The sequence below is a fragment of the Glycine max genome, chromosome 1, assembly GCF_000004515.6.
Source record: "Glycine max cultivar Williams 82 chromosome 1, Glycine_max_v4.0, whole genome shotgun sequence".
Lineage (NCBI taxonomy): Eukaryota > Viridiplantae > Streptophyta > Magnoliopsida > Fabales > Fabaceae > Glycine > Glycine max.
Window position 1 is genome coordinate 54,495,516 of NC_016088.4, and position 15,118 is coordinate 54,510,633.

Below are 15,118 nucleotides of genomic sequence, written 5' to 3' on the forward strand. Positions count from 1 at the left end.
ATATCAAACATGTTACATCAATCACCAAACTAATTTGTAAAATGAAAATATTCAAAAGCTTATTTTTAAAATCAACGAGTAAATATATTCATCATTTTTAATTTAATTTCAAATACACTATAAATTTAACCTACAAAAATTTTAAAAATAAATAAATTTGATAATTACTTATTCAATCTCCCACACTCAAAAACTCTACACACTGTCCTTTACATTGATGCATTTACTGATAGAAAGGAAGGGAAAATGTATTTTTGTATCCTTTTTTCGTATACAATATTACGGTGTAATTAATAGGCACTATTCGTTAAGGTGTAAAACATTACGGGTCAAATAATCTTTTGGTCTTTTTCCTTTCATGTAGTAACTATTTGTACATCCCACAATAATTTTGCAAAGAATTAGGCCCTATTTTCTGTTGTATGTATCTTATATCACTCAGTTTATTTTATACTTTGTTTCTCCTTTTATTTCTCTTGTGATTGTAAAAAAATATTGTAGATATTTCTCTTTTGTAAAAGTGCATGTTATACACAGTGTATACCCCACTTTTTGGCTTAGTCTGATATCTTCACCGTTCACGCCAACCTTCATTGATCTATATATTGAGCTCTCTCACTCTCCCCTCTCTACTCTGTAACTTTGCTTCTTCTATTCACCTCAATAAACAACCCTTCCTCTGCTTCAGTGCCCTCCCCTGCCTTTTCAGCTAACTTTTTCTTTTAATATCATATCACTCATGTCTTACTTAGAGTCTCAGGTCTACAAAGAGGTAATTATTAACAAGTTCTACATATACATTACATGTTTTTTGTTTTCCTCATAAATTCTTAAAATCTTGCAACTACTCCTTCTTGTCTATGGTTGTGTCAGAGTGTTAATATATTTTGCGACCAATACTAAACATGAATGTGACGTGTACATATATATTTAGGCTTATCAAGAATGAATTACTAAAAAGCTCCTGTCATTGATTTTGTGTTAAAAAAAAAACTCTCCCCAGAGAAAGTTTGAAGAAGAATCAGAAGAGGTCACTCTTGATGGGAGTGTTGATTTCCATGGACGTCCTGCAATCAGAGCCAAATCTGGCAGATGGGTGGCTGCAATTATCATCCTCTGTAAGCTCCAAATACATTAACTGCTGAGCATTTTTTTAAAAAAATTTATTTTGTAAGGAGTGATGCTTATATATATCACATCAGATGCATATAACCCGTGCCTTCTGTAGTCTTTTTGATTTACAATAGCTTGTGTTGTGTCTCTATAAACAGGTAAATGGTGATATATATGGAAATAGAAGATGGCACTATATGATAACTAATTCCCTTTTCAATTTTCCTAAATTAAGAAATTATTTTTGTTAAGGGAGAATTCTTTCACCAGTTATTACTATCTATGAAGCGAACGGTTGAATCTCCATTACTATAAGGTATACTATACAATACAATATACTATAAATATTAATTGATCTAGTTCTTTGAGCATATTAATTAATCTAAAAAATTGTAAAAAAAACAAAAACGCATGCAAATACATATAGATATATGATATGTATACGTGTAGTTAATGAAATTATTATAATAGTATATATGTAGAAGTTTCAAGAGTCTTGTGTTCTGCAGATGTGATGCGGTTGTGTAGATCTATATATTAGATAGCTTATCATAGAAGGAGTAAAGGGGTGATTGCTTTTATGGTGGAATATATGCAACTACATGCGACCAATCTTATCAGTTAAAGATAATACGAAAGAAATTAAACGACAACACTTAAATGCAGGAACGTGTTCCATTTTGTGTACAAAATCCAAACGAAACATTTCAGTCAGTTCTATTGCATGCCTACCTTGTGTATGTGTTTGGCAGCCAGTTACAGCTAGCCCTTGCCTGTGTGGCTCACTAGCTTGTAACTAATCATGCAAATATCTTTCTACAAGAGACAAAATTAAATTAATTACCCTAATTTAATTACTTGGAAATCTTTAAACCATATATTTTGGCATCATTCTCTAATTAAAATTTATGTTAAAGATGAAGGTAGGTTGTTAAAACTGTAATTATGCATGTGATACTTTATCAAAATTGTAGGGTTTAATTTAGGTCTGTTATATATTATGTGCTTAAACTTGTTTCACTATTGATGAAAACAATTGCACTAATTACTAGAACTCTTAATTCTTAATTAATAAGAATCTCTAACTAAAACAAGAAAACAAAACTGCAATTTCAATGAAAAGAATGATACTAAAATTATGATCTGACAGAGGATAGAGATTCTGAATCAAGCCTGAATGAGGATTTTGGCTTTGTGACATGAGGCCGGGAACTGAGGCAAAATAACTTGAAAAAGAGAAAATTAAAGTGAGGAAAATAAGCATGCATTTCAGAGAAATACGTTTCTGACGCGTTATCCGTGACGGGAATTTGCATGACGTGGCTTGCTTCCAGGTGCCACGTGTCAACAAGCATTGACACACATATGCATGTAAATTAGTTAAACATTAACCACGGGTCGAGTGCAAGTGTAAATTTATTTTTATTAATTATTAATTAGTATTTAATTTACTGCATAGAAAAGGAGCATGATGGCTATAAGATATATCAATAAAACTACTAACCAGCTGTTTCGGGTTTGATTTATGCACGTCCCTATAGTTCGTTCTTAGTAAGGAAAACTGATATAGGTCATAATCATTATTATTTAGAAAGTCTTGCGTAGTGCTGTGTTAAAGAACGTGAACAAGTGATATGCTTGCATGTGTGTGTGTGGATTGATTTCTATAAATGTTTGTGGCGAAATAAAATATCTTTTTTAGGGGGTTGATATATATCATCATGATAAAAGAGTTTTAATTAGTTCAATAGTCCAACAGTTTGCAATTTTATCGCACAATAAATAGCAAATTATTTAGAATATATTTAGAACTCTGATTAGTTTAGATGATTTTTTATATTTATTTTCCACCTATTAAGAAAAATTCTTTTTCCCCTCTTCTCTTTTTGTGTTAGATATCTTTAGATTTTACTAGAAACATAAAAGAAACGTAAAGAAAATACTGAGATATTGAAAATAATAATATTGCTTTTAAGATCAGTTTTGTGGTGGGGAAAGATATTTCTCGTGTACTATACATGGTATTGTGATTGTGCAAAGTGGATAGTTAATTAAATAATACCTGATACTGAAAACATGCCAAATGAAGTCGTTGTTTGTGTATGGATATAAAAGGCCTCTCCTCCAAGTCCTATAAAAGATGAAAAATGTTTGTTCAATTTTAATTTTCTTACTCTCTTTATCAATTGTCAAATCGGCGATGTATAACGAGATAAGAAAGAACAATAAAGGCTTTTTTTTTTTCAATGAGTGTAAAGGTAAATGTAAAAAAAAAAAGTGAAATAACTAATATTAAAAACTGTAATTCTTATGCTAATATAATATTTATAGGTATAATGAAAATTTTAAAATAATATTCAAATAATTATTTTAGTAAAAAAATATTATTGTATTATTATATTTTAAGTTTTTTACTATTTAATTGTTGCCAAAAGATAATTTATAATAATATATAATTTTTGGTTTAGATATGTTTAAAGCAAGTGGCAGAGTTACCAAGTTTAATAATAACTTGTGCTAAGAAAAAAAATGATGTGTTACAGATAAATTTATAGATGCACCATCATATTCAAAATTGATATTTGTATTAATAATAAAAAATTAAAATACCATGCAAAACAGGCAAAAAAAAAAGTGTCTTTTGCCTGCAACACGACGGCGGGACCGAAAGTTCAAAAAGTGAATTCAGGAATCACGATATTCCCTTTTGAGAAAATAGTAGTTTAAATAACAGTTTAATTTTTAAAAATGATTTCCTTTTATGAAAGTCTTTCAGAGTGTCATCTCACCAATGTGAAACTAATACTAATTCGATGGCGTGCTTTATAAAGGAAAATCCTACGTACCTAACACTATACTATAAAATAAATCTGTTAATATAGGACCCTTTTAATTTTAAAATTTTAAAAATAATCAAATGACGTAATTTTTCAGATTTTTTTAATAATAATTATTTTTAACATAAATATAATAAAGCAGGTTTTTAAATATACTTTTGTTAAATTTAAAAAGCATACACCAAAAAGCTTGTGCATGCATATGTAAGGTAATGGCATATAATGTTTATAAATCTATTTTTTCATATTTTTCTTTATTTTTATTTTCTTTTTATTACATTACTTATTATACTTTGTTTTTTCCTTTTATCTCTCTTCCCCCTTCAAGGTTTATAACCTTTGAGGGTGTGAAATTTTTTTATTGTAATGCATATAAGTGGCCACGCAATTATAACAAATCGATTAAGGTTATGACATGAGGTCTTTATTCTATTTTAGAAAGCAGGGTACCAGCAGAAGTGACAAGATCAACCACGCTTCGTGCCCTTCATGATATGGTAGAGACGTGTGGATTATGTAACTGCATGAAACCTTAATCATGAATAATTTTTATATATTCAAGACCAAAATAAAATATAATTTGAACCTATGAATGGTGATTGCAGGCCAAATGCAAAGAACCAACCTTGGTCCATAGTAGATTAGTAGTGAAGACTACTACTAACCTAGCAATGCATTGAAAACATTTCATGATTAAAAGAAAAAACTCCTTTGTGCACCTTTTATTCCACCACCTTAGCAAGGTGTACACTGATTATTTCCGACGCAAATTCATATATTTCTGAGCTTTAGCGGCTTTTAAAAGAGTGTAGGTAGATATAAATGCACAATGATCAATGATGCATGCGTGTATATGTAATTCACGTGGTTCACAATATTGAGAACATGTTGCTAATGCTTCTTGTTCTGTAATTTGTTGATTGCATTAATCAGTGAACCAAGCTCTGGCAACTCTTGCATTTTTTGGGATTGGAGTGAACCTAGTGTTGTTTCTGACAAGGGTGGTAGGACAAAACAATGCTGATGCAGCCAACAATGTGAGCAAGTGGACCGGAACTGTTTACATCTTCTCTCTAGTGGGTGCTTTCCTCAGTGATTCTTATTGGGGAAGATATAAAACTTGTGCTGTCTTTCAGGTCATATTTGTTATAGTAAGTAATGCTTCCATTTTCTCTCCTCTCTTTCATAATCTCTCTTTAATTCCAAGCTGTTACATTAACTCCTTGACTAATCAATGAATCTTCCTGACTTGACAAAACAGGGTCTAATGTCCTTATCCCTTTCATCATACCTATTCTTGCTTAAGCCTAAAGGTTGTGGTAATGAATCAGTTAATTGTGGGAAACATTCAAAATTGGAGATGGGGATGTTCTACCTCTCAATCTATCTTGTTGCCTTGGGGAATGGAGGTTATCAACCAAATATTGCCACATTTGGGGCAGATCAGTTTGACGAGGAGCACTCAAAGGAGGGTCACAATAAGGTGGCCTTCTTTAGCTACTTCTACCTAGCTTTTAACATTGGCCAACTCTTCTCGAACACCATTCTGGTCTATTTTGAGGACGAAGGAATGTGGGCTCTTGGTTTCTGGCTGTCTGCAGGCTCCGCCTTTGCTGCATTGGTCTTGTTTCTTGTATGCACCCCAAGGTATAGACACTTCAAGCCTAGTGGCAACCCTCTCTCCAGGTTCAGCCAAGTCCTTGTGGCTGCATCAAGGAAATCCAAAGTTCAAATGTCATCAAACGGAGAGGACTTATTCAACATGGATGCAAAGGAGGCTTCCAACAATGCCAATAGAAAGATTCTCCACACTCACGGGTTCAAGTAAGTAGTGAAACCACACAATGAAAGTTTTCATATGTGGCTGAAGCTGCATGGAATGCTCTTCCTGTAAATTATGTGATCATTTTGCTACAAATCAAACACTATATTTCCAGTATTATTGGCCGTTCTTGATTGCACTGAGTAATAACGGTTTGATCAATTTGCCTCTTGTTATGCATTGCAGGTTCTTGGATAGGGCAGCGTTTATATCTTCAAGAGATCTAGGGGACCAGAAAGGGCTCGGTTACAACCCCTGGCGTCTCTGTCCTGTAAGTCAAGTTGAAGAAGTGAAGTGCATACTGAGACTACTTCCAATCTGGCTCTGCACCATAATATACTCGGTGGTTTTCACACAAATGGCTTCACTTTTTGTGGAGCAAGGTGCTGCCATGAAAACCAAGGTTTCCAACTTCAGAATACCACCAGCTAGCATGTCCAGCTTTGACATCCTCAGTGTGGCTGTTTTCATTTTCTTTTACCGTCGAGTTCTTGATCCGTTTGTGGGAAAACTTAAAAAGACAGATTCTAAGGGACTTACAGAACTTCAGAGAATGGGAGTTGGACTTGTTATAGCTGTACTGGCAATGGTTTCGGCTGGATTAGTTGAATGCTATAGGCTCAAGTATGCAAAACAAGGATGCATCCACTGCAATGACTCGAGCACTTTAAGCATCTTCTGGCAAATCCCTCAGTATGCATTTATAGGAGCTTCCGAGGTTTTTATGTACGTAGGCCAGTTGGAGTTCTTCAATGCTCAGACACCAGACGGCTTGAAGAGCTTTGGAAGTGCTCTTTGCATGACATCCATTTCCCTTGGGAACTATGTGAGTAGCTTACTTGTTAGTGTGGTTATGAAGATATCCACCGAAGATCACATGCCGGGGTGGATCCCTGGAAACCTCAACAAAGGTCACTTAGATAGATTTTACTTCCTCTTAGCTGCCTTGACATCGATAGACTTGATTGCTTATATTGCATGTGCAAAATGGTACAAGTCTATACAGCTAGAGGCAAACACTGGAGAGATTGATGAGCCAGAAGTATAATTAGCATGAGACGTCATTCAAAGGCAATGGTTACAGCATATATTAATAAAAGAAAGAAGGGAGCAATTAGTCAAAATAATCTTGGTTACAGTTGCTGTTGGAAGAAATAGTTTGCAGGATTGCAGAATGAAGCCCTTCTTACACGAGTTTCTGCCTCTGTTACAACTTGACTTACTGTTTTTATGGCTTAAATATGTTCTTGAAGCCCAGTTGTGTAAAACTAAACTTAGACGAGACAATGACTGTTTTAGGGTCTCTAGAAACCTCCTTTCTTTCTGATTTGTAAGTTCAATTGTTAAGTTTGAAATTAAGTATGATATGTGGATATCCAAGTGTGACATGGTTCCGACCATTTACAGAACTTAGCCTCGGTTCCCTCCCCAGTCCCCAGAGCTTACACAAGAACTTCTGTCCTTAATGCTTGGTATTCTCGTGAACAAACAAAGCAATCAAGGACCATTGATGTGGGGATAGATCTCTGATTCGAGGTCAGAATAGCCTCCAAAAAGAAAAACAGAGAGAAATTAGCCTCCTTCAACATAACCCATAATAGGTAATTAAAAGGATATATGGCTAGTCATGGCCGTGCTCAATCTAACAGAATTCATCTAGCCATTCACTAATAACAGAATCTCAGTAATTTCTAGAAGCTATTCCTATTTTATCCTAAGCCCCATTTCTGTTTAACAGTCCTTTTGGGCTTCCTCGTGTGTACTCACATCAACAATCCAGTAATTAAGGCAATAATTTCGAAAGAGAAGGAGAAAAGAACTTTTTAGTAAAGAATTTCTAATATAGCATTTAGATTTAGCTGATTGAGCCAATCAACCAAAGAAAATTCCGAACTGGCAGTGGCAGACCAAATGTCATTCCTAAGCAATATGGACAAACAAAGAATTCTGTATAGGATGGCTTACAAAGAACAGCATAAAGCATTACCTTATTGCTGGCAATTATTTAGAATAATTTCTAAAAAGGACAACATAAACAGTATGATTTAAGAAATTTACAAAAAGCACTTAAGGGTGCCAACAACTCACCCAAGCAGTAAATCAATATTCGGAAGATTTGTCGTAGCAACCAGAGGAATTAACAGGCAATACTTATAGTCCACAGAATCAAATTTTGCATAATCAAAATGGGAATAAGGTGAATCGAAAGGTATTAAAGTAGGACATGGCATAAATTATCTTTGTTTCAGTCATTCTTTTATCTTATTTTGATATGTAATGCCACCTTTCATACGGATAGACCAAAAGTTGGGAAATGTAAAGCAGTTTTCTTTTTTTGGTGAAAAAAAAACTAATCACTTATGAAAAAAAAAACTTAGGAAAGGAAAAACAGTTAAAACTAAACAGATATAAGTAAATTATAAAGGGTGACCCAGTGCACAAGGCTCCCAAGTCCCACTGATGAGGGGCATGATAAGGGTCAAAAGTACACAGTCTTTACCCTTGAGAGCTATTCCATGCCTCCTCGAAATATCATATGAAATCAAATTTTATGCCGCATCGGTTGCATAAACAACAAAAGGTCAATGTGATTTCTTTTAGCCAAGATAAAATATCAAGATGACATGTTAAGAAAATAGATAGTTATTAAAGAGCTTCATGGAGGCTATGGCAATTCCTTATCAATAAATCACTATTTGCATTATGAAAATTCCTTTACTATCCAACTTTGGTGTTTCAAGTGCATAATAGTCATAACTATGAATAGTTACAAGATAGTGAATAGCCATTACTATGAATAGTTACAAGATAGTGGGGAAAAAAACTGTACACTTATGAGGAACAAAGATCCTTCATAGAATTTTATCCATGAACCTTGCGAACTTGTATGTGGTGAGTGGATTCCTCACGCCAGATTGGTTGTGCTCCACTTTGAACAAGTGTGACATGTTGTCCCTCGTGTAAATGACTCTTACTCTGAAATATGGAGACTTTTCAGCAACATTTAAAAGAAAAAATATCAAAAAAGGGAATATTAGTGCAGGTGATGGAGATATTACTAACCAATAGTAGCTTGAGGGCTCTAGAGAAGGTCTCTTCTACATCATTTGAAAATTGCATGTATATGGACATAACCCCATGATAAAGCGCCAACCTCTGCTTAATTCTTGCTCTGCAAATAGAGAAATCATAAATTTGTGGGTGCAATAGTGTTGGGATCCCTCCTTAATTGGAGAGGTTCTAGAAAATTCTGGAGCTTTCTGGAAAAGTGTAGAATTTTCTAGAACGTTCTGGAGAACTCTAGAGTAGTGTAGAACTCTCTAGAAGCTTGTGGAAAAATGCGGAAACCTCTGAAATATTCTAGAGATGTGTGAAATCTTCTGGAACCTTATGAAAAAGTATGGAAGAGAGTAGAAGAGTATAAAGACTCCTAGAATGTGTGGAGCATTCTAGAGAATTAGTCTCCACCCTAGGATACAAGTAATCTCCACCATTCATTGTGGAGGTGGAGTAGTATAAATAAGGGTAGGAGCCTTCATTCCTATCCATCCAAGACAAGAGTGAATCCACTTCTTAGAGTGAGAAAAAGCCTCTCTGAGAGAGAAGATAAATAGCTTGGGAAGTCTTTATCCTCAAGCTTGAGTGAGCCATCGTAGAGTGAGTCAATCCAAGTAGAGAGCCTCTCTGAGAGAGAAGATAAATAGCTTGGGAAGTCTTTATCCTCAAGCTTGAGTGAGCCACCGTAAAGTGAGTCAATCCAAGTAGAGAGCCTCTCTGAGAGAGAAGATAAATAGCTTGGGAATCGCTTGAGTTAGCCACCATAGAGTGAGTCAATTTTGTAAACACATCCTTGTAACCCTACTATCATTTTGTATAATGGAAGAATCTCCATATTGGAGAATTATAATCGTGTGCTCTCATTACTACCTTTAATTACTAAGTGCCTATCTTAACTTCACGAAGCGGGAAAGTCTGAGTTTTCCCAATAAATAGAACATTAACTTAAGCAACTATACTTAACACCCTCCAAAAATTAGAAAGCAGAAAGGACAAAAAAAACACTATGTTGGGTGGCCTTCAGACAAATAATTTCTGTATAAAAGCACACATCCTGCTAATACTTACTCATTTGTGAATGCAAAGATTGTTGAGTAAGGCCTATAATGGCTCAAAAGAATTGCCATGGATCCTGTTCTGGTGAAAACAATAATAGGAGTATTAAGAGTGTTAGACATTGTTGTCGCATGGAAAGCAAACATTTCTCCCATATGACTCTGTCAACAAGTAAACACAAATTAATTAGATTTTAGCATATCATCAATTATCCATAAAATATAGCAATAAATCTCTACAACATATGAAACAAAACTCCAAAACTGCCTTATTTTTTAACCAAGCACATACTTCATGGGAACTCAGTTGACTCGGATAAGAAACACCACTTTGAACACTGGATTCATTCCTAAGAGCCACCGTGTGCATAACTTTAACAGCTTTCAATGGAAATCTGAAGCAGTTGCAATGCTCTTGAGATAAATTTATTAGATTAAAAATATTGGAAAAGAAGTAGTACATTAAATGCACAATTCATCAGCACAAGACACACAAGGTTAAACATTCTTATGTAACCAAGTTAAAAAAAAAAAAAAGAATCACATACATCTTTAAATGAAAAGCAGTTCTATAGTAATTACAATAATCTACACATACAAAAGGCTGACAAGATGGGTTTTGTAGCTAATTTAGGACAGGAGTATTTTTTTATAATGAATGATGTTTTTCTTCCTGAAAACACTGCACTCAAAAAAAAGAAAAAGATAACTCTACTAATCATAAACCGCTGAAAATCATTTAATTAATGAAAATTATTGAACAAAAAAGGGAGCAGGCGGTTTTCAGTTATAGTAAATCAAGGCAACTAATTCCCCTTTATTGGACATGAAGAGATTCCTAAGCTTTGTTTAGTTAACATTCCTTCCTATTTGTTCTTATTTTTTAGGTTTCCCCTAAGACGGTATCTTATTCCCCATCCTTGTACATCTTTCATTATCTTCTCTAAACGGTAAATAGTATCTCTTATGCATTTCAAATAGTAAAAATTGAATATTGAAAAAAAGTTTGAACAGCTAAATAAAAATAAAATATAGGAACCATGGTCACCAAGGAACAGCAAACTCACTTTCCATGTGCAGTTTCTCCTGAAAGCATGATAGCATCAGCACCTTGTCTTACTGCAATTGCGATGTCTGAAACTTCTGCCCTTGTTGGTGTGGGATGATTAATCATGCTTTCAAGCATATTTGTTGCCACAATAACAGGCTTTTGCATAATTTGACATCTTCGAATGATGTCTTCCTGTTTGATGAAAAAAGGGGGAATGAACTACATAGAACACAAAATTAAGCATAGTCCCAGTTCCTCCTTCATAAACAAGTTTTTAGTATTGAAATTTAAAAAGACACTAAATACGCATGAACACAGACCTATATTTGAATTGTGTATAACAGGCTCTATATCACCCTTTATGAAAAGGTAATATTACAGTTGAGAAAGAACATCGCTGAGAGTTCACTGCACAAGCAGCAAGAGAAGGGCTTTCCACAAAATTGATGCACATAACTATCAGTATGATCCTACAGTGTGAAACTCACAACAGCTAATGAAGTTCCAATTATTTTATTAGATTTTCCCAGTGACACCAGGCACTACATCCCAACTTAGATGTACCAAAGCAATGATTATCAACATATTTTGTAGATCATCTCATGAAAGAGCTTGCATACATCTCACCCATTGTGAACAAAATGGCATACATATCGTGTTACTCTGAGCATCACATTACCTGCAATAAAGGAACTTCCTCTATTGGAAGTTCAGCTCCAAGATCCCCACGAGCGACCATGGCCTGCAAAATAAATAAAACTCAAGATGAACCGGATGCTACCTGTAGATAAAGATCTTGCTTCGATCCTTGATATTGAATAACATTCAAAGACTTCCATCAAAATAAAGACTATGAGGGTCTTGAAAAACCTTTGAGCTAGTTCAGACCAGTTCAGACTTCAGAGTAAACCTGGTGATAAAATCAGTTCTAACTTCTAAGTTTAAGTTTTCACCGTAACTTAGTTAAAAGATGCAAAGTAGATTTACAATCCTTTTAACTGGAAGGCATTGAAGATACGAAATATCCACAATACATAATCTGAACAGTATGAAACTAACCCCATCTGAAGCAGAAAGTATCGAATGGAGATTTGGTATGGAATCTGCACTTTCAATTTTTACAATCACGTGTATATCGGCATTATGACCTACAGAAAAAGGTTTACAATAATTTAGTTGATAATGAGAATGATGGGAGCCCATAATTACTGCCATGAGCAGTCATGTATTATTAGATACAAGTATTAAAAATTAAAATAACTGTCATGTTGGCAGTAACGGGTAGGAGTTAAAAGCAGTAATGCATTATTAGAATGTGATACCAAATGCTCTGTATTACTTAAATATTAGAATTAGAAACTGCTTCTCTGACAGTTATTTTGAAATGATAGAGCAGCAATTCACTTTCTGTCCCAGAGACAAAAGTCTCCTACAGGGAGTATTCTCTGTTCAGAAGCAGCAAATAACAAAACCTTATGCTTAATTACACACCCTACTATAAAAATATCCTAATAAATAAGTGCCATTAGTTATTTTCTATGAATAACTGTGAGAAAGTCAGTTTCTAATTTTAAAATTTAAATACACAACAGCTAATACAGGATAAATTATTTTCTATCAATATTCTCAAAATACACTGCTGCTTCTAACTTCTACACCAAACTAACAACATGACAGTTCTTAGAATTGAGGCTTAGGTCCTAACTTAATCCAACAAAATCGGTGGGCTTATAAATAAGTGCTATTAGTTATTTTCTATGAATAACTGTGAGAAAGTAAGTTTCTAATTTTAAAATTTAAATACACAACAGCTAATACAGGATAAGTTATTTTCTATCAATATTCTCATAATACACTGCTGCTTCTAACTTCTACACCTAACTAACAACATGACAGTTCTTAGAATTGAGGCTTAGGTCCTAACTTAATCCAACAAAATCAGTGGGCTAAGGTGAGGACTTCCCAAGTTTTTTAAGCTCTATTAAGTCATATCTCTAGGTGATGTGGGACTAAATAAACACCACCTTTGAGACTGCAATTAAGACAACTTTCAAAGAGGCTGCAACTAAGGTGGGCTAGGGGTGACTACAATTAAGGAGGCTTTCCAATAATAGTTATTATTACACCAAGATATTACTGCAAATGTCAGTGATTATTGGTTCCCATTAGAGAAGCAATAATACAACAAGAAAGGAGAAACTTACACACAGAGATGCACACACCTAGATACACAGGCATAGAAAGAAAATTAGATAGCTAAAAAATTACTTTTGAGGTAGTGTTTTAACTCGTGCACCACTCTAGCATCCTTGACAAATGAGACAGCAAAGAAGTCTACTTGATTGTCCACCCCAAACTTGATATCTTCCCAGTCCTTGTCTGTGAAGTTGAAACATAAGGTAACAGAGCATAAAATTGTCAAATGCACTTGCATACTAAGAGAGTATCCAGCTACAAGTGAATAACTGAAACTTAATACCCATGCAAAGTGTCAACAACGAATATAACAGAACTATACCAGTTATGGAAGGAAGTGTTGCACTTTTTCCACGGACATTTAAATGACGCCTAGATTTCAGTTCACCACCATCAATAACTTCACATTTAACCAAGTCTTTTGTCTTTGACTTAACAGCAAGAGACATCATTCCTCCTGAAATAACAATCAGAAGAGATTAAAATCATCTTTACAGATAATCAAAATTGGTGGTCATCCAACAATTTAATAAATTCCTCTAAAACTCTCAGATTATAAAATGTATTATTAAAATAGGAGGAACATCTTATTGGTAGCCTATGGATGACAACTTTCACATCATTCACCTAATCAAATTAGTAGCAATCAACTACGATAATAAATGGCAAAACCTTCACCTAATCAAGCAAGACAACTGTGTGCACAACAACAAACAAGAGACCACTGTGCTTACCATCAACCAGCAACACATCTCCGAACTCCACATCATTCACAAAGCCATCGTAGTTCACGCTAACCGTGTCATGTGTGCTAACCCCTCTCATAGTGGTGAAACAGAATTCTTGTCCCTCTTTAAGTAAAATAGGTTGAGCTACATCCCCACTTCTAACTTCAGGACCCTGCAAAGCAAGTTACAAGCTCACAACACATTAATTACCACCATCAAACATAAGAAGCATTCGAATATGAACAATAATGATGAGTTTGATGCTAACATTGAAATTAAAAATGTCAACAGACAAAACTAGCTTCAGCTAAAACCGACGAAAATGGATGTTATGGGAAAAATGAGTTGACCTTGGTGTCGAGCATGATGGCTACAACCTTATCTTGAAACTGAGAATTGTATTCTTTCACCAAATCAATGGTTTGGAGGTGCGAGGCGTGGTCCCCATGCGACATGTTCAAACGCGCCACGTTCATTCCAGCTTGAGCCAGGTTCCATATCATATCACGTGAGCTCGTAGAAGGACCTATCGTGCACACGATCTTAGTTTTCCTACGCACGTCTGAAGAGTGTAGCGAGATATAGTTATTGGAGGGAACCTCAAGGGAATTGTTTGCGTTGCCCTGCACGATGAATTGAATGAGAAACAGAGGTTAGAGATTGCGAAGTGGAATAAGTATGAAGAGAGGGGAAAGGAAGGGAAGTTACAAGGATGGGAGAGCCGTTGGGGGAGTTAAGATGAGTTCCTTCGATGTGGTTTGTTATTCTGGCGATTGTAGGGAGGCGTGGAATGCGTTTCGTTCGGTGTTTGGATTGGAAGAGAGACGTAGTAGCGGAAGAAAGGTTAATGGTTGCCATGATCGTTGACTTCAAGGTGAAGATGGTGCGCCTTCACTCTCACCAGAGACTAGCTTCCAAACAAGTCTCCGTTAGTTTTCTTCGCTCCACTTTCAACCAACCAGGTCCCATTCTTCTGGTGGTCAGGGAAATACCTACTACTTAAGAAAGAAAAAAATCTCTTTCATTGTAAGGTTAAATTAGCCTGTAACTTCCCATATTATTACAAAAAATTTTAATTAGTTTCTATATTTTATTTTTTTAATTGATTCTTTGTATTAATTTTAAATTTATAATTAAGTTCTTGTGTTAATTTGTGGTGAAAAATTTATTAGACTTAACAGAATATTTCATTTTATACGATGTAGATGTCATATGTTATTTCATGTTAGTTCAAATAATGTTATTGTAGCATATCAAAT

At 34.7% G+C, this 15,118-nt stretch overlaps 2 protein-coding genes across 2 annotated transcripts; one reads left to right on the top strand and one right to left on the bottom strand.

The window, feature by feature from the left end:
• Positions 1 to 546: 546 nt before the first annotated feature.
• LOC100776457 (protein NRT1/ PTR FAMILY 7.3) lies at positions 547 to 7,145 on the top strand. The gene is made up of 5 exons (XM_003516591.5): positions 547 to 772; positions 1,004 to 1,118; positions 4,884 to 5,101; positions 5,212 to 5,774; positions 5,959 to 7,145. Exons 1-5 carry the CDS (start codon positions 740 to 742, stop codon positions 6,818 to 6,820), a joined length of 1,791 nt encoding a protein of 596 aa, XP_003516639.1. The 5' UTR covers positions 547 to 739; the 3' UTR covers positions 6,821 to 7,145.
• Positions 7,146 to 8,453: 1,308 nt separating this feature from the next.
• Positions 8,454 to 14,855, bottom strand: LOC100776984 (pyruvate kinase isozyme G, chloroplastic). Its single transcript, XM_003516592.5, has 12 exons — positions 14,568 to 14,855; positions 14,210 to 14,482; positions 13,866 to 14,031; positions 13,454 to 13,588; positions 13,204 to 13,314; positions 11,995 to 12,083; positions 11,615 to 11,677; positions 10,952 to 11,127; positions 10,177 to 10,279; positions 9,898 to 10,046; positions 8,836 to 8,944; positions 8,454 to 8,748 (listed from the first exon to the last, which is right to left on the bottom strand). The coding sequence occupies exons 1-12, from the start codon at positions 14,715 to 14,717 to the stop codon at positions 8,635 to 8,637; spliced, it is 1,638 nt and encodes a 545-aa protein (XP_003516640.1). The 5' UTR covers positions 14,718 to 14,855; the 3' UTR covers positions 8,454 to 8,634.
• Positions 14,856 to 15,118: the final 263 nt, after the last annotated feature.

What these genes read in the sequence shown, in the direction of transcription:
- LOC100776457 (XM_003516591.5), top strand. Translation starts at nt 740, where the DNA reads ATGTCTTACTTAGAGTCTCAGGTCTACAAAGAG. An exon ending in GGCTGCAATTATCATCCTCT is followed by an intron (nt 1,119 to 4,883) that starts GTAAGCTCCAAA and finishes TGCATTAATCAG; the next exon opens with TGAACCAAGCTCTGGCAACT. An exon ending in TTCAGGTCATATTTGTTATA is followed by an intron (nt 5,102 to 5,211) that starts GTAAGTAATGCT and finishes TTGACAAAACAG; the next exon opens with GGTCTAATGTCCTTATCCCT.
- LOC100776984 (XM_003516592.5), bottom strand. Translation starts at nt 14,717, where the DNA reads ATGGCAACCATTAACCTTTCTTCCGCTACTACGTCTCTCTTCCAATCC. An exon ending in AACACTTCCTTCCATAACTG is followed by an intron (nt 13,315 to 13,453) that starts GTATAGTTCTGT and finishes TCAACTTCACAG; the next exon opens with ACAAGGACTGGGAAGATATC. An exon ending in AGGAAGTTCCTTTATTGCAG is followed by an intron (nt 11,128 to 11,614) that starts GTAATGTGATGC and finishes TTCATCAAACAG; the next exon opens with GAAGACATCATTCGAAGATG.